The sequence below is a fragment of the Melozone crissalis genome, unplaced genomic scaffold (genome assembly GCF_028551555.1).
Source record: "Melozone crissalis strain CALT ecotype California unplaced genomic scaffold, PUWL_Pcris_2 ptg000086l_1, whole genome shotgun sequence".
Lineage (NCBI taxonomy): Eukaryota > Metazoa > Chordata > Aves > Passeriformes > Passerellidae > Melozone > Melozone crissalis.
In genome coordinates, this window is record NW_026535863.1 from 1332105 (window position 1) to 1350501 (window position 18397).

At 49.8% G+C, this 18397-nt stretch overlaps 1 protein-coding gene across 1 annotated transcript in view; it reads right to left on the reverse strand.

Annotated features, from left to right (window-relative positions):
- LGR6 (leucine rich repeat containing G protein-coupled receptor 6) overlaps positions 1-18397 on the reverse strand; it is a 170004-nt gene that overhangs the window by 14599 nt on the left and 137008 nt on the right. The window contains exons 7-15 of the mRNA XM_054290752.1: positions 16433-16501; positions 14663-14734; positions 12890-12961; positions 11803-11871; positions 10756-10827; positions 7289-7354; positions 4805-4876; positions 1591-1662; positions 425-550 (exon numbers count right to left, since the gene is read on the reverse strand). Of these exons, the coding sequence (XP_054146727.1) occupies positions 425-550; positions 1591-1662; positions 4805-4876; positions 7289-7354; positions 10756-10827; positions 11803-11871; positions 12890-12961; positions 14663-14734; positions 16433-16501 (690 nt within the window). The remainder of the gene's footprint in view (positions 1-424; positions 551-1590; positions 1663-4804; positions 4877-7288; positions 7355-10755; positions 10828-11802; positions 11872-12889; positions 12962-14662; positions 14735-16432; positions 16502-18397) is intronic.

Below are 18397 nucleotides of genomic sequence, written 5' to 3' on the forward strand. Positions count from 1 at the left end.
GCACAGCCCTCTGCTCTGAGCCTTCTGCAGCCTCTTCTTCATCAGCCTGACTCCTCCAGGCTCCTCATTAATCCATAACAGACAAGACACGGCCACACAAGCAGAGTTTATGGAAGAAAACCTGGATGTCATTAGGTAGGACTGCTTCTGGGAATGTTTTCCATTGAGAGGAGCCCTGAGCTGGGCCTGCTCCACGTTTTCCACTTGTGTGTGTGTGCTTGGGGTGGGGGTGGTGGCCTGGGAGCACATCACTGCTCTCCCATGGAACAGATTCAAGATGAGATGTGCGAGCAGCAGATGGATCCTCCTCAACCCATGGGTCTGGAAGTGTGGGGACAGCAGGAGATGGGCCAGGAGAGCAGGAGGCTGTGAGCAAACACAGCCTGTGCTGAACCACGAGGGAAAGAGCCAACATGCCAAGTACCTCATTTTGGGGAAGCTCTCCTTGCTGAAGGGCTCAGAGAGAGCTGGGTTGCCCTGGAGCTTCAGGTGGGTCAGTCCAGCCAAACCATCCAGGGGCAGCGTGGCCAGCTGGTTGTCAGTCAGGTCCCTGTGAGGGGAGAGCAGAGAGGGAGAACACGGTCAGGGCTCTGCTGCCAGGGGTCTCTCAGCCAAGCAGAGGGCACTGCCTCAGTTTCTCCCTTGATGTGATGCTGAAATGAGGCTGGTGCTGCTCTGGGGCCAGGAGCTCTGGAGATAAACACTGCAGGGCTGGGGTTGGTGGCCATGCTGGCAACTCTGGGTGGCATCTCTCTCTCTGTGCATGTCTGTGCCCCACAGATCCCTTCCACCGTGGGTCAGGTCCCAGCCCATCAAATACCCAAGGGTTTTAGAGAGGGGGCTTGTTGCAGACATCTTTTTGTGAAAATCCTTTCTTAGGATTTTTCCTGCTGAAGCTGAGAAGTTTCAGCAAGAAAATGTAAACAATGGTTATCTGCTGCTGTAGAATGCAACAAGTCCATCTGTGATTAGCCCATCTTAGATGTTTATAATTAATGGCCAATCAAAGGCCGAGCTATCTCGGACAGAGTCTGAGAGAGCTGCCTTTTGTATTCATTCTTTTCTATTCTAGTCTTAGCTTAGCCTTCTGAGAGGAAACCTTTCCTTCTATTCCTTTTAGTAGAGTTATAATGTAATATCTATATCATAAAATAATAAATCAAGCCTTCTGAACATGGAGTCAACATTCTTGTCTCTTCCCCCATCCAAGAGCCCCTGTGAACACTGTCACAGGGGCTGAGAACTGGGGCCCTCCAGAGCCAGCACAGATGGTTTGCAGTGACTCTTGCAGAAACAGCCCATCCTGTTGATCTTCCTTAAAGGCATCTATGGAAGCATCAGGAAATGGAGGTTTAGTGTTCAGGATGAGAGCATCTTGAAGATGGCCCCTCCTGCACTTCATCATCCCTTTGTTAATAGTATTAATTGGAAACCTTGGGATTTGTTGTGTCCGCATCAGTGCTGAGACATGAACCTCAACACATCACTCTTCCAACATCTCAATCCCAGGTGTTCTGGTAGCCCAGGCAGTGAGTCTGAGGTGCCCAGATACCTCCCATCCCTGGTGACAGAAACATCCCTGCAACTTACAGCTTGGTGAGGGAGTGCAGGGTGACAAAGGCCTCTGGGTGAATAAACTGGATGGAATTCCAGCTCAGGTCTCTGCAAGGCAAGGACACAGCAGTAAGAAGAGAGCAGAGCAGGGCAGTGAAGCTGCTGACACTGGCCCTGGTGGGAGCACATGTGGGATCTGTAGCCCCTTGGTCAGCAGCAATTTCTGTCCCATTGCAGCTCCCCACAGACAAGTCTGGGGCTGTATCTGGGTGGTTTCCAACACAGGGCACAAGAGTTTGCCTTGCAGGAGCTCGTCTGCTGAGACCAATGGGAAAGAATCCATGAAAAATGTTCTTTTATGGCTTAATGTCTGTAAATTTGGGATTTTTTTGCCAACATGCCAAACAGGTCATGCCTTAGTGCCAGAGCACCCCCAGTGCAGTCACAGTGCTGGGTGAGGCACAGGCAGACAGGGCAAATGTGCAAACCCAGGGCACACAGGGAATATTTCTGTGTCTGCTCTGGGGTATCCTGACCCCAGGGGAGCTCTGACTCCGACCCTCATCCATGGAGAAAGAATCCACAAAAGTGTGAAATGGATTTTAGAGAGTAGTGTAGGTGTATCACTTGGTGAGAAATTGAGGTTTTGGGATTTTTAGTATGTTGTGGATGGAAGCAAGATGGAGAGCACAGGGTGTTGTCCTGGGTTTCTTCTTCATGCTTCTTTGTCCTTCTTCGTGGGTTTGGGTGGCATTTTGTAATTGGGCAGAAAAGTCTGCATTGGGGGCTCTTTGGGATCAGTTGTTGGGCTAAAAGGGAAAATAATCCAGGTGTCAGTTCTTAATTGGATAGTTTAGCTTTAAAAGACCTTGTAACAAGAGATTGTTGGCCATTTTTGTGGTGCTTTTCCAGTGTGCTGAGCCTGATGTGGACAGTGTGCAAAACTTTAAATAAGATAATAATAAACAGGAACCTGAAGACTGAAGCAATCCACTGCATCTCTCTTTCGTGACACAGAACCACTCCAGAAGGGTCTCCCCTGACAGGGGAGCCCCCAGGGAGAGCCCAGCCTGAGCCCCAGAAGGTGAGGAATCAGCAACAGGAACCCCAACAGGCCAGGGCGCTGGGGAAGGTGAGTTTGGAATGTCTCCTGCCATGCACAGGTGCTTTGGATTCACTGAGTCCCCTCAGAAAGCTCTGCCCCCATCCAAGTGAGACAGCTCCATTCCCTCTGTAGGCAGGGCAGAGTGAACCAGCAAACTGGGGCACATTTCTTGCCCTAAGGCTGACTACAGGCCAACCTTCACCTCTGGTTGTCAGAGATGAAGGTCCTGTAGTCAGAGATGTCAGAGACGAACCTTCATCTCTCCAGCTCCAAGGGAGCCAAGATACCTGCTCAGGTGTGTGACATTGGGTGGGATGGATCCTTTCCCAGGCACCAGAACACACCCAAAACTGCCAGAGCTTTCTCTGTGTGTGTGGCTGGGCTGGGGCAGCCTGCTCAGGTTCCCTGGGTGTCTGCAGTGTCACCTGCCACACCTCAGGTGTAACCCTGGTGTCTGTGACACTCAGGGGATCCCAGGAACTGTTAAATGGCACTCACATTGCTGCACCATGGGAGCAGGTTTGGTGGGATTTAGTTCACCTCCTAACAGAACAGCAAATAAAGGCTGCCAGGGCTCTTCCCAGATGTCACAGAGCCAGGGGTGCCCTTCAGGGCCTTGCCTGGCACCTGGGAGGGGACTCTGGGTGTGTGGGGGTGCTTGCGTGCACCTGTGGAACACAAACTGCTGAGGAGCCTTCAAACCAAACAGGATGGGTGTTCCAGGAGTGCATGGCTGTTGGAGAATTTTTGTTGGAAAAAAGGCCGTGAACAGATACAGCTGGTTAAAAAGTAAAAGGCAGCTGTAAGCAGCAAGTTCTCAGGCTTTTTCCTTAACAACAGTAAACACCATGTCCTTGAGTAGTGATGAGAAAGCATGGTGGAAAACATGGAGGCCTTGAATGATAAATAACAAGTCAATAACAGGATGAGAAAAACAAGTATTAGTCTCAACAAGAAAACCACAGGTTTCGGCAACAAAGTAGGGGATGTGTGTGTAATCTGTGGCCAATGATGAGCTCGGGTTTTGTAATATGCATGAGCTTAATTAACACCACTATAAAAGTGTGTAAGTGGGATCAATAAATCAGAGTTCGATGCTGATCAATAAGAATGTGGTTGACTCCCTTTGCTTCCTCACATGGCCCAGGACCTGCCTGTGTAGGACAGGGGTGCTGGAGCTCAGGTGCAGTCAGGAACTGCCCTGGGTTTCTCCTGGCATTCAGGAGCCTGTCTGTGATGTGGGCTCTGCCTTGGCAGTGTGTGGGGTGTGGGCATGAGGGGGCAGGTAAGGAGAGGGGTCTGCAGGCACAGGGGAAGCCAAAGGATGGTTTGTGCCCTCCTCCTTCCTAGGGAGGAATGGAAGAGGGATGCTGGGGAGGATGAAACAGGAAAGCCTTATAAATATGATTGCCTGGCAAAAGATTTTGAGAATATAGAAACTATAAGTGAGATTGAAATGAAAGCAAGCTCTGAGATCCCTCAGTTACTGAACAACTGGAAAACAATGGTGTGGCCAGCTGAAGGTGATCCCCTTTTGATGGAACAACACCCTCTGCTTGCAGACAGGCCCAAGGGTCAGAGCAGACCCTACAGCTTGGCAGAAGGGGCCCAAAGAGGAGTTTTTAGGGTTTAAAATGTAACACAGTGTGGTGATGTAATGATTCTTATAGGCTGTATGGAAATGCTGTAGGATTTGTATCTTGTACTAGATTGGTCAGTGAGAATTAGAATATTCAGCACAGAAGATTATTTATGGTATTGTAACGGGAACTTCCCCTCTTACCCCTTTACGCTCTTACCCCTTTTACTTTCTTATGCTTCTACTCTCTTGCCCTTTTACTCTCTCACCCTCTCATCCTCTCTGCCCCTCTCTTCTCTCAGTCCTGCTCCAGCTGTGGCTGGCAGCTCCCAGCAGGGCCCTGCACCCAGGCCCTTTGCAATAACCCACAGGTTCCCAGCCCTGGCTGCAGAGATCTCTCATCTCCACCCACCCCAACCATCCTACACCCGATGCTCCTACAGACAGACTCAACAGAAAATCCTCCCAGCAGAGACAGGGGCAGGCTGGGAGCTCCCCCAGCCCCCCTGGGCTCACAGCCCCCTCCCCAGCACAGCCCCAGCTGCTCCCTGGCAGGCAATACTTGCATGGAGCGCAGGGCCAGCAGCTGCACAAAGGTGTCTGCTCTGATCTCCTGGATCTTGTTGTGCTGGAGACCCCTGGAAAACAGAGACTGGTTTGAGAAGAGAGCTGAAGGCAGTGATGGAGATCTTTGTCCAGGGCAGCACTGTCACTGTGGAGGTTGCTATAGGGAGACCTACTCTGATTTCAGAGTTGAACAGGATGAGCAGCAAAATGTGTCAAAGCCATTCACTCCTACAGCAGCTCCAGGGCTCAGCCAGCTTCTGCTTTTGATGCCATCATGACTCAGTTGATGTGCAGTGGCCAAAGGTGTCCTGTTAACCCCAAACCCACACTGGTTTCCCACTTTGCTCCTCCCTAAGCCTCCAAATTGCTTTTTCCAGAGGAAAAGCTGAGAGCTTGGAGCTGGTGGTCAGCAGGCAGCTCTGTGTGACCCTCCAGGAAGGACCGTGGGGTGCTCAAGCCTCAAGCCTTTGCCTTGGTGAGGATGAAGGCTTGAGGGCTGAAGGTGTCTCAGTGTTTCATGAAGAAATCTCTTGATGTCTGGTAGAGCCCACTGTCCACATCTGCACATGAAGTGCCTCAGCCCTGCACATCCCCTTTCCAGCTCCTTCATCCCCTGGGGAAGGGGAAAAAACAGGGTGAGAGTTCACACAGACTCTGTGACTGACCTACACACTCCTCACATCCTCAGGAGACATCCTGTATTCTGACCAAAACCTCATTTTGGTCCCTTAATAAGAAAAAAATTTAAAATGTAATTTAATTTTAATATTAATACTTAATGTTAATATTTAATACTAATTTGATATTAATCTTTTTAGAGATATATAGGTATAATCTATTTGACTTCACTAGCCAAAAACTGGGATTTAATGTGATTCTATATTAATGTTAAGTCTGAATTTGGCATATTATAAAATTTTCTAAAAAGGAGCTCAGGCAGAATGTGTGAAACTACAGGTTTGAAATTTTGAACATTTGTCTTTTTTTGGTGTACTTTCTATATTTTTCAAATGTTTTCCTCGGGGTGCTCTCACAGCTGCCCTAAAGAGCAGCAGGGGCTGTGCACTCTCATTTCCATGTAGTTTCACAGTGTTTTAATGTCCAGTTCGCTGAGGCTGGGTGAGCAGCTCTGACTATCCAGGCTGAGGTGCTACAGAGAGCAGGGACAACCTCTCCTGTGGGATTTTTTAATGAGGATGCTGCTCAGGTAGCAGAATTCTGTGAAATATCATGGAGTCTGTCTTAATTTTTTTAACAGTTTTTCTCAAAAAGACCAAGAACTTGTGCTCTATTTGAAGTGTAGAGCCACATTTTGAGCTGAGTGTGAATAACTTTGTCTCAGAGCAGCAGCAGTGCCTCCTGGGGCCTGGAGAGGACCCAGTTCCAGAGCTGAGGAAGGAATCCCCCTGAACTGAGGAGGGGCTGGCCCTGGGCAGGGTGGACAAAATCTGCTTTGTGCCCATGGCATGGACCCCTCCTTGGAGTAGAAGACGTTTATGGTGGACATAAACCCATTTTTGATTAGCTCATAGCAGGGCTGGAGTTAGAGAAGGGAATTCAGTGCTGTCACATCCCACTTCTGTTTGAAGTGGCTGGGACCTCTGACAAGACACAAATTAAGCTCCTGTGCACAGGGGATGTATTTTTATTTATTCTGCATGTGCACAGGGGATGTATTTTTATTTATTCTGTATGTGCACAGGGGCAGAGTGGAGTGTGGGAGCCCAGGACATCCCTCTGGCTGTCCAGGATGGCCAGGACCCCTGCCAGGGGGCTCAGAGACCCTGGCACGGAGCCCAAAGCACCTGTGGGTTTGATTATGACCATGGAGCAAATTACCAACCTTATATGAAGATCAACAAGCCCCAACAGTTTAGGTAGAATAATAGTGAAGTTATCATGGGGTGGAAAAGTAGATTTTGGGGGTTTTGGTATGGGGGTTCAGGGGGCAAGATGGAGGGATCTGGGCATGTCCAGCCTTTCTCCTTCTTCTTCTTGGCCTCCATCTTCTGCTGTGGTGTTGGCTCTTACAGATTGGTTTAGAGTAGAAGCTCACTGTCTAACACAGGTGATAGGTATTGGGAAGTAATTGTAAATATTGTACAGGTAGTTTTTAGTATAAAGACATAACACCACCCTGGGGGGAGGCAGAGTGCCTGGAACTGTCCTGCTGGAACCTCAGCACGACAGGAGAAAATTTTTTATGGATAAGATACAATAAACAGCCCTGAGACTGAGAAATGAAAAGCTCTGACTCCTTCAAGTGCCGGGCTGGGTAAAGAGACTTTCCAACTTTTCTCAGGGTCACTGTGACAAGCTAAAGATCCCAGCAGTGAAGCTCTGGTGCATTTGCACTCCAAACAGTGAGTTACAATGCCCAACTTCCCCAGTGCTTGGGAGTTCTGTGGGTGGGAACCACCCCTCTCCTCAAAGCAGCCCTTTTCCCCAGAGCACAGCACAAACAAGGGCATTTCCATACTCACAGCTCCTCCAGCTGCTGGCACCGGTGGAAACTGGGCAGCTCCTCAATTTGGTTGTGTGACAGCTCTCTGCAGGGAAAGGACAGCACAGGAATGTTGGGACACCAAAAGCCAGAGCCCCTGAGCCCTCCCTTGCAAGGCAGGTACTGCTGAGAGCGAGGTGACCTCACTTCATCCTGCACAGCTCCACTTTTGGTAACCCAGAGAGTGGGATCTGCTCCCTGCAGCTGCTGCTGGCTCTGGGTGTCTCTGTGCAAGGTGAGGGCTGCCCCATCATTTCTTGTCACAGACATCTTTTATGAAAATCCTTTCCTTAGGATTTTTCCTCCTGAGAAGCCTCAGGAACAAAATGTAAACAATGGTTATCTGCTGCTGTGGAATGCAACAGGTGGATCTGGGATTGGTCTTGTGTGGTTGTTTCTAATTAATGGCCAATCACAGCCCAGCTGGCTCGGACTCTGTCTGAGACACAAGCCTTTGTTATCATCCTTTCTTTTTCTATTCTTAGCTAGCCTTCTGATGAAATCCTTTCTTCTATTCTTTTAGTATAGTTTTAATGTAATATATATCATAAAATAATAAATCAAGCCTTCTGAAACATGGAGTCAGATCCTCATCTCTTCCCTCACCCTGGGACCCCTGTGAACATTAACACAATTTCTGTGGAGGGTGAAGGTTGCTCCATGATTTCTGTGCAGGATGAGGGCTGCCCCATGATTTCCCCACTCGCCCACCCCCAGCCCAGCTCCCTGCCCAGCCCGTGGGCTGATGGAGCCGCTGGTACAGCTGGGGTGGACTTGTCCTCCCCAGCCTCAAGTCAGCTGGGAAACCCTCCTGTGCCACTTCTTTCCATGGGCACAGCACAGAGATTTTTCTGCCAGAGCTTGCACAAGCTGCAGATGTGCCTGCAGAGCCTGGGGAGGATTTGTCCAGCTCCCTCCTGGCACAGCAACCCCACTGCCCATTGCCTGCTCCCCATTCAGCCTTTCCTGGCTTTGTCCCAAGGTCAGGGGAGGGGTTGTGCCAATGGCAGGGATTTGGTTCAGGACATTACAGACTTTGGCAACCCCTGGTCCTTGTTTTTTCAAGTGCTGTCACTCGAAAGCAGTTTGCAGCAAACTCCTCTTGCCACTGGTTCATGTCTCAGTGTCCTGTCAGCATCCAGAGTGGCTTGATAGAGGAAAACCTACCCTGGCACAGCTTAATGAGAATTTATTGAAGCTGAAACAGGCTGGGGTAGGAGCAATGTTTAAACCCAGCTCTTTCCCCACCAGCAGAGACTGGATTTGTGGTTGTTCAAGGGAAATTTACCCCAGGGTAAAGTTTTGTATGTGGTTTCTCAGCCGACTTTCCAAACTCGGTTTCCATCTTTCTGCCAATAGATTGCTCCTCAAATATTTCAATTATTTTTTTTTTGCCAACCCACTCACCACCAGTTTTCCATGGCGGAGAGGAGGGAGGGAAAAGCAAGCAAAAGGTTTGTGCTTGGCTCTGGGGGCTGTCACCCAGGATGGAGAAAATCCTTAGCATCAGTCACTGTGTCAATGCATTGGGCTTGACAGGGCTGGAGTTTAGCTAACAGTGGTGGGGAGAACCAGCCCCAGGAGTTATTTCTGGCTCCTCCAGACTGAGGGTAACCAGGTGCAGCCCAGAATCTACAAACAGAGCAGCCTCAGTCACTCCTGCTCTGTTGGGAGCTCACCAGGATGAAGGTGCTGATGGCACCAAGGGACTTCAGCTCTGCTCAGGGCAGTGTCACCTATTTCTGCTTGAGGAGAAAGACAAATCTTCCAGAGCCCAAGGAGCATTTGGAGTACTCTGTCAGGCCCAGGGTGGGATTGTTGGGGTGTTCTGAGCTGGACTCAATGATCCTGGTGGGTCTCTTCCACCTCAGGGTGTACCATGGTTACAGGAAATCTGTGCCCTGAGCAGGAGCTCTGGATGGAAGCAGCAGGATGATGCCAGGTTGATGCCCAAGGCTGCCCTGCCTGTGTGGGGCATCCCAGGATGGCTGGGACCCTCTGCCCCTGCAGTGGCTCCACAGTCCCTGTGCAGGGTCCTTGCAGAGAATCCACACCTGGAAATGCAGGTGTTCCTGTCATCTATGGCCAGAGGTGTCACAGCCACAGCTCCTGTGGCTGCCCAGAGACAGGCAGGGAGCAGCACTGGCTCTGTGGGGACAGGGCTGAGGCATTTCAAAGGCAAGAGAGACATGAACATGCACAAACATTGACCCTCACGCTCTCCCTCCAAACCCAAAAGCAATGCAGTTAATGTCAGGAATGTTCATTAAGGAAGAGGAACAAGGAGCAAGGAACAAGGTAGTGTGTCCCAATAAAACTGTCCCACAGGGTGGTGGGGGCAGGCACAAGGAACAGGCTCTGCTGTGAGGGGTTGCAGTCTGATAAGTGCAAACATAAACACAGCTCTGGGACCCAGAGCCTGGGCCAGCCCAAAGGCTGCACTTTCATAGCAACTCGTCCATTGAATTGGTCCAGATGTCTAAAGATGGGAGATCATCCCTACAGGGACATCTGGAACCAAAAGCCTGTAATCTCCTAAGTTACAAATTGTCTTCTTTTATTTTTATGTTTTACTCTTGTTTCCAATTTCTGTGATCAAGAATTCACTTCTGTTGCTTTCCTGGAACAAACTTGTTTTCTTTTTCAGCTTGCTTGTATAAAGACTGATGAGAGGCAAGCCTGTTGTTGCCCTAAGGCTGCAAACTTGTATAAATCTGGCTCATGACTCATTTCCTGAGGATGTCTTTGACTGCAAACATATTTGGGGATCTCAGGAACCAGGGATGTGATTCCTGAGATGATGCAGAACCTTTCTGAGATGTTGATTTCATCATGTACCAGGCTAAAGGAGAGAGCATGACCCCTCAGCATCATTCAGTACCTGGCTAAGCAGGCAGAGCCAAAGAAACAGAGACCAAGAAAAACCCTGATCTGGCTGTGCTGCCCCAGGTGAGGAAATGAGGTCTTGTGGCCTCACAGGTCCCCATCAGGTCAGACCCGATCCCTCCTGGGATATGAACAGGATCCTTCCTCCAGGTGATGGCACTTGCTGCAGCTCCAGCTGCAATAAGCCGAGGCTGGGGCAGAGGGTGAAGGTGATTTCCCCCTTGTGTTTGGGTTGAGAGGAGCTGTGAAGGGCTGTGGCCATCCTCACCCATCTCCTTTTGCTCTCTCTCTACTCCCCCTGCATGGTGCAGGGCAAGGAGGAGGAGCTGGTGCAGCCCTGGGACCAGAGCAGCACCTGGGATGGAGCAGCAAGGGCAAGAACAAGCAAGAGCTCAAAGCAGTGATGGAGAAGGTGGAGATTTCTGCATGGAAAAATGATGGGAACAAGAACCACAGGAGGGTTCCCCACAGCTGGTCCTTTCCCTGAGCTGGACAAAAGGAAAGCCCAGTTCCTGAGGGCACTTTGTAAGGACCAGGCAGGCAGAGACACGGGGTACTCACAGGACTCGGAGGCTGGGCAGCTGCTGGCACATCCTTCTGGGGAGGAAATGGATTCCTGCCCGGGTCAGGGTCCTGCAGGGATGGAGGAGAGAGAAGAAATGCTGTTGCTGACAGCCAGCACACATACTGACCCACAAACCCAGTCCCAGATAGTGGCAGGAGAGACAATGTCAGTAGGACAATAAAAGACAGACAGAGCATAAAATCCTGCCTGGCAGCTGTGGAAAGAGGCACTGCTGCTGGACCTTGCTAAGGCGAATGTGAAGAGTTCTGGGCCATTCTATGAAGAGTTCTGGGCCACTGCTGAGTACTGGATTCACAGCTGTCCTTGGCCTTGCTGGGGGCAGGTGGCAGTGGCCTCTGATGGCTTTGCCATCCCTGCTCCCTCTGTCCAGGCTGGACAGGCCTGGAGGCAGGACTCCTCAGAAGCTGTGCGTGAGGGATAGGTGGATGGATGGATGGATGGATGATGGATGGATGGATGGATGGATGGATGGATGGATGGATGGTCTCTGTGTCCCCAAGACACTGCAGGGCCAGGCTATACCCTGGCCAGGGGTGCTCCAGTGTGGGCTCAGTGTGGGGATGGTGTCCAAGAGAGCAGAACCATGTGTGGCCAGGGGCAGTGTGTCCTCCAAGGCCCTGGGGACACGAGGAGGGGACCAGAGCAGCTGCAAGAGCCCCAGCCTGGGTGGCAGATGTTTCTGAACTGCACCACGGTGCTGGTTCCAGTATGGGCAGAGACACTGGGGTGCAGCAGAAGCACTGCACTCGCAGGTGCAGGAGGGGAGGAAGGAAAAAACAAACAAACAAATGAAAAAAAAAAGGCTGGAGCACACTCAAGAGTAGTGAGAGAGCCACTCACAGGGAGGAAAGCTGGTTCAGGAGCCACAGGGGTGAAACGAAGCAGAAGGGTGAGCGACCAAGGAGAGGCAGAGCTGAACACTGCACAGCACTGGGAAAGTTGTCCTCACTGAAACAGCCTGGAGCACCTTGGAGGAGGAAGAGCACAGCTAGCAGGGTAAGAGGGAGAGAGGTGCCACTCACAAAACTTCTAGGCTGGTGGTGCCTTTGAGGTCTGGGAACTCCCTGATGTCCGTGGCTCCATTGAGGGACCTGCAGAGAAAGGAGGCTGCAGTGAGGTGCGCAGAGCACCTGGAGGCACCTGCAGCTGCTCAGGGCTCCAGACCCACCAGCCAGGGTGGTAAATCTGCCCCTCACACCCAGATGGGATCAGGGCCCAGCCCCAGCGTGTCCCTGTGGCTGGAGCAGACACTGTGTGGATGCAGCAGGATGGAGCTGGGGCTTCCATGCAGGGAGACTTGGCAAGCTCCAAGCCTCTCCCAGCCACTGACATTCTTGGCACCATCTCTACCCAAATTAAATAAAAAAACCCCAAACAATTACCATGGGGAATGTAAGCAGGGCATCCCACCCAAGCCTCCCTGGGTCTATGCATTTGGATCTAAAGAATGCAGGGCTATTTGAATGATTTATTTTATATCTCGGGTGAGGCTTATAAATAGAGATTTATGAGGTTGCCTCTGCCTCAGTATTTTTAGTGCTGTGCCACAACAGGTTGGCTGAACTGCCAGAGTGGGGCAGCTGCTGTGGCTCAGGTGGTGCCCAGCGTGTGCTGGTGGCCCTGGAGCAGGGATAGGGCCAGGCCTGTGGAGGAGGCAGTGCCACTGCTGGCTGCCCAGTAATTTCCTTTGTGCCATGGTGCTGGGGTGTCTTCCTCCACTTCTCCACCTTGTGGAGAAAGGCAGATGCCTTCAGTGTCCTTCTGTTTGGGCAATTATGCAGCAGCAGAAAAAGTTGTGGCACTTGTGTGTGGCACTTTGCTGCTCCTGGCACAGCTGTGGAGACCCTGGCAAGCCCCAGTGCCTGTCAGCTGTGTGGGGAGGAGGAATTAGTGGCTGAGTCCAAAATGCCCTTTCAAAATTAACCTTCCTCAGAAGACAGCATCTGCAGTGTCTGCTCCTTAGAATAACCTTTGGGGTTGGACAAGAGAGAGGTTTCATGGTCCTCTGTTGGCACAGGGGCTTGGAAAAAGGGAGGGAGGAGGCCCCAAAGGTGCCCAGTGCACAGGGCTTGGATGTTACCTCTCTGGGAATGGGCTTGGTGAACTTACAGAGTGTGGAGCTTTGGCAAGTACTGGAAAGCAGACTGTCCAACAAACTGGATGGGATTGTCATAAAAATGGCTGCAATGGGAAAGAGGAACAGGTCAGAGTCTGCTGCACACAAAGAGAAGGTGCTGTTACAGATCAAGAGCCTCAGAGCTGCCGGCAGCAAGCCATGCAGGAGGTGCTGCTGGGCTGTGAGGAATTCTTGCTCCCAGATAACCACAGGCTCTCCCATGGCCTGTTTTGGCTGGACATTGCTACAGCTGAGGTCTCCTGCTGCTCTGAGTGGGCCCTTTGGGGTCCTGCTGAACCAGATGGGCTGGAAAGGTGTAAAACCCTTCTTCAGTCCTACTGAGAAACAAACACCTTGCACTGGTGCCACATCCTGTGGTGTCACACACAGCACCAGCACCTTTCCCACCTGTCACAGTCAGTGCAGTGAGCTCTTCTAGGACCCAGTGAGATGTGGGAGGAGTTGAGTCACCTCCTGCAAGAAGCACTTCCTCCCCACTGACTTTGTGTCACAGACATCTTTTATGAAAATCCTTTCCTTAGGATTTTTCCTCCTGAGAAACTGAGAAGCCTCAGGAACAAAATGTAAACAATGGTTATCTGCTGCTGTGGAATGCAACAGGTGCATCTGTGATTGGTCTCATGTGGTTGTTTCTAATTAATGGCCAATCACAGTCAGCTGGCTCAGACTCTCTGTCTGAGCCACAAACTTTTGTTATCATTCTTTCTTTTTCTATTCTTAGCTAGCCTTCTGATGAAATCCTTTCTTCTATTCTTTTAGTATAGTTTTAATGTAATGTATGTCATAAAATAACAAATCAGCCTTCTGAAACATGGAGTCAGATCCTCGTCTCTTCCCTCATCCTCAGACCCCTGTGAACACGGTCACGACTGTGGAAGGCCTCAGATGGGCAGATGCAATGGGGAGATGAACACTCTGGGAGTATTGGCCCCATCATCACCCTGTGGATGCTGCCCAAGCAGATGGGGATGAGGCTGATGGCTCTGGCTGGAGCACTGAGTGATTTTACCCAGTTTCACCATGGCTTTCCTGATATTGGTATTTCTATAATTTAAGTCCAGTTTGGACAAGCAGAGCTTTTGTCACACGATTTTCAAGATCTGTGTGGTTCAGAGAAGTATCCAAAAATCCCTAACTGTGCCTGGGTCAGAGCAGACATGACCTGACAGCTGGGTGTGTTTATCTGCAGAGCTTTGTGTCCCAGGTCTGGGCAGACACACAGGGATCTGCAGTCCCAGCTTTCTGACACGTGTGGCTGCTGCTGGAGCTGGCCAGCAGCTTTCTGAGCACAAGGAATAAACAGCAGCAGATGTCAGCCCAGGCTTAGGTGGTTTCCATCCAGACCACCTGTGTTCCTTCCTTGCTATCAGCAAACATCAGCTGCAGGGAAATCCTCACCCTTGAGGATTCCCAAACTTCACATCCCACAGCAACCAAAGATCCTGAGCTTGGGACTGATCTCTTGTCTTCCTGAGGGGGAGAGAATCATCCCCTCACTCCCATGGCCATTTCTTCTCTCTCACCAGCTCTCCTGAGGTTGTGCTCAGAGGCAACACTGTCCTCTAAAAGGGGAACCCACAGCAGCTCTGAGAAGGAGCCCAGAAGCAGCAATTTCAGCCTGCTCTGGCACATGGATAGCAAATATCAGATTGTTGTCATTTGTCAGAAATCCCAACTAAAGACAGCAGGAAATGCCCCTTTCTGGGCAATGTAAAGATGTAGGAAACATTATTTAATTTTCTTACATTGTTTGGAGGAGGGGATTCCCAACGAATGCGTTCTCTGGAATAGCTTTGATGTTGTTGTTGTGAAAACCACTGTTGGGAGAAACAAATATCTTGATATTAATTAAATTAACCTTCTTTTCTCAACAGTTTTAAAGCCAGAGAGCCCTCAAAATATTAATCAAATAGGAGATATAGGCTCCTTCCCAGGTGCAGCATCATCCCAGCAGGTGAACAAGGTCTGTGGTTTGGCAGCACAAAATCTGCTGCATTTACTCTGTGGGTGTTCCTTATGTGAGTCCACTAACCCCACCAAGGGTACAAGGACTTCAGGCTTAACACTTTACAGGTAAGGAAACTGAAACAAGCAAATACAAGATTTTCTATCCACCAGAACTACAATTTTTGTGCATGGTTTCCATAACAGCCCCACAGCTGCCAACCAGAGTGTGCCAGGAATTATCAGCCCCTGTGACTTTAAAGGATTTGTAGCTGGGATATTTTTGGTTAAGCTTGAGAACCAACTGACAGAACCAGAGGACACAGTCTCAAGCTGCACCAAGGAAAATATAGGTTGGATATCAGGAAAAAATTTTTACAGAAAGTGATAAAGTTCTGGAATGTTCTGCCCAGGGAGGTGGTGGAGTCACCATCCCTGCAGGTGTTTAACAAAGCCTGGATGTGGCCCTGGGTGCCAGGGCTTAGTTGAGGTGTTGGGGCTGGGTTGGATTCAATGACCTTGAAGGTCTCTTCCAACCTCGTCATTCTGTGAATTCTGTGAAAATTTCTATCAGCAAACTTGTTCAGCAGAAGAGAGCTCTGTGGGCACAGTCTGACCTCCTGTACAGCAAAGGCAGTCACAGGCTCCTGTGCCCAGGACTAAGCTTTGGGTGATGGCCAAGTTGTTTATCCCAGAGGAGGTGATTACTTGATGACTGTTTGGAATTTGCCTCTTCTTTAGTGAAGGCATTTCAAAAGCCATATTGGAGGGGATTAAAGATCTTATTCTCATTTTGAAGGTGAGGATAATGATGATATTGGGCTGAACACAGAAATCTCATGAGAATTCTTCCAGTAAAGAAAAAAGTAGGGTCAGATTTTTACTCCAAGGCTCCCAGAAACATGAGAGCAGCTGCTTTTGTCCCACCAGTGTGACACAGGAACTGTGGATCCACATCAACTCACCCCACCCTGGGGCTTCTACCTTTGTGGGTGATAACTGGGATGCTTTCTTATTTTTAGTGTCTCCCAGGCTGACCAGTTAGAGGAAGGAGGGCTATCCACTTAAATGGTCATAAACTTTGGTAATTCCCTATTATAAATGTATCCTAAGGGAGATATCCTATAAATTTATCCTAAAGGAGATATCCTATAAATTTATCCTCAGTTTCTTTGCATTAGAGGAGGTGGCACAGTGCCTGCAGAAACTGTGGCCTCACATCAAGGTTAAGTCCAGGTTGTGGTCCCAAGCTGGGGGATGGACACCAGAAGCAGCCAGAGAACAGCTGGAATTTGAGCCCCTGAGATGCCACAGGAGAGGGAGGAGCAGAAGGAGGAACCTGCTCCAAGGCTGGCAGAAACTCCCACTCCCCTTTGAGGTGTGGAGGCTGATGGGGAGCTGGGCAGGGCTGATGGAAACGGAGGGGATAAACTTTGAGGCAGTGGATAGGGCTGGGAAGGAGAAGAAAGGCTTGGACTGAGTGCTCTCCTCCAGTCAGAGCACACCCGAGGCTTTATTGGTCACTCTCTCACAGGGATTGGGTTTGAAAAGGAATAAAAGGAAAATCTCACAGCTCCTGCAGTCGGCCCAGTGTCCTGATAGCCCCGGGGAATTCCAGCAGCTCGTTGTAATTCAGATCCCTGAAAGACAGAAAAGGGAAAAGCATTAATTAACATTTCTGTAGGGACTCGACCTTTGAAGCTGGGAACTTGGTCCTTAACATGGGAGACAGGTTTTTCCTCCCATGCTGATCCAGCACTGCCTGGAAACACAATCTCACCCTTTCCTGCAGCAGGAATATTGCAGCAGGAACATTCCCTGCTCAGAGCACGGCCAGGTGAGAGCCAGTCCAAGCCCTGGGCCTTTGGCTCTCAGTAATTTTTCTGGCCTTCCCAGGTCAAAATGGGGTTCTTTGAAGGGCAAGAAACACGAGCAGCATCAGTTGTGTAGGACCCATGGAGGCTTCTCTGGGCCCCCTTGCTCTGTGGTGCAGAGGGGATCAGGGACCATTCCCTCAGCGGGGACATTCCTCATTCCCCATCTTGGGGACACTGGGTCTCCCTGCCACTGGGACATGCTGTGACTGGGAACAGTGGGAAAAGGGGTCTGTGGGAGGACTTAGGTCATCTTCTATATGTTGGGGAAGATGAAACAGGAAAGCCTTATAAATATGATTGTCTGGCAAAAGATTTTGAGAATATGGAAACTATAAACGAGATTGAAATGAAAGCAAGCTTTGAGATACCTCAGTTACTGAACAACTGGAAAACAATGGTGTGGCCAGCTGAAGGTGATCCCCTTTTGATGGAACAACACCCTCTGCTTGCAGACAGGCCCAAGGGTCAGAGTAGACCCTACAGCTTGGCAGAAGGGGCCCAAAGAGGAGTTTTTAGGGTTTAAAATGTGACACAGTGTGGTAATGTAATGATTCTTATAGGCTGTATGTAAATACTGTAGGATTTGTATCTTGTACTAGATTGGTTAGTGAGAATTAGAATATTCAACACAGAAGAAGATTTATGGTATTGTAATGGGAATCTTGCTCTCCTATGCTTTTACTCTCTCACCCTCTCATCCTCTCTCCCCCTCTCTTCTCTCAGTCCTGCTCCAGCTGTGGCTGGCAGCTCCCAGCAGGGCCCTGCACCCAGGCCCTTTCAATAACCCACATGTTCCAAGCCCTGCCTGCAGAGATCTCTCGTCTTGTCTGTCCGTCCCGACTATCCTACCCCCGACGCTCCTACACTGATGGTTGGAGCCAACCCCACATTGGAATCTATGAGCCAAAGGTGGAAGTGATATGCAAGAAGAACTGATACTGTTGAACATTGTCTAATTTGCCATGTAGTAAAATAAATAAAATATACTATGTTGGTTGTAATGACAAGTGTAGAATTTACCTACCCTGACTTGGCAACTAAAAGAGACATTTGAGTCTGAATGAAATCTCAAGATTTGTTTGTTCTCCAAGGATGGGCTTAGCCTCTGGAAAAGGATTTATTTGACTTTTGGGGCACTGCTGGCAACCTGGGAGGGGCAGCCCTTCAAAGGCACCGATCCTGCTGTTGGCTGGAGGGTGCCCATGGAGACTGGCTGGGCCTTGGGTGTGCAGCATTTCTCTGACATGCCAAACTTCTCCTTGGAAGGCAATTTCAGCTGTCACAGTAACATTTGGCCCTGTCCTGGCCATGCCACTTTGCAATTCACTGAAGTCTGAAAGCCATGAGACTGCTTCCTACCTGCATGACACTCAAGTTTTAAGTGGTAGATACTTTGGAACATGATTACTGGCTCCTGGAGATTACTGTATAATTACACTTAATGAACCTCAAAGTAATTACCATGTAACCTGGATTGTGGTTTATGGAACAGAAATAACTGAGCATTTACACAGCAATGGGCTGCTGCCCAATTACCCTGTAATTCTCATCCTCTGGCCCAGGCTTGGTCATTATGTTATGATCTCTCTTGGCCCCCTTGTCTCTCACATCTTCTCTCACTACCAGTGCCCCTCTTGGGAACGACTCCATGGCACCAGC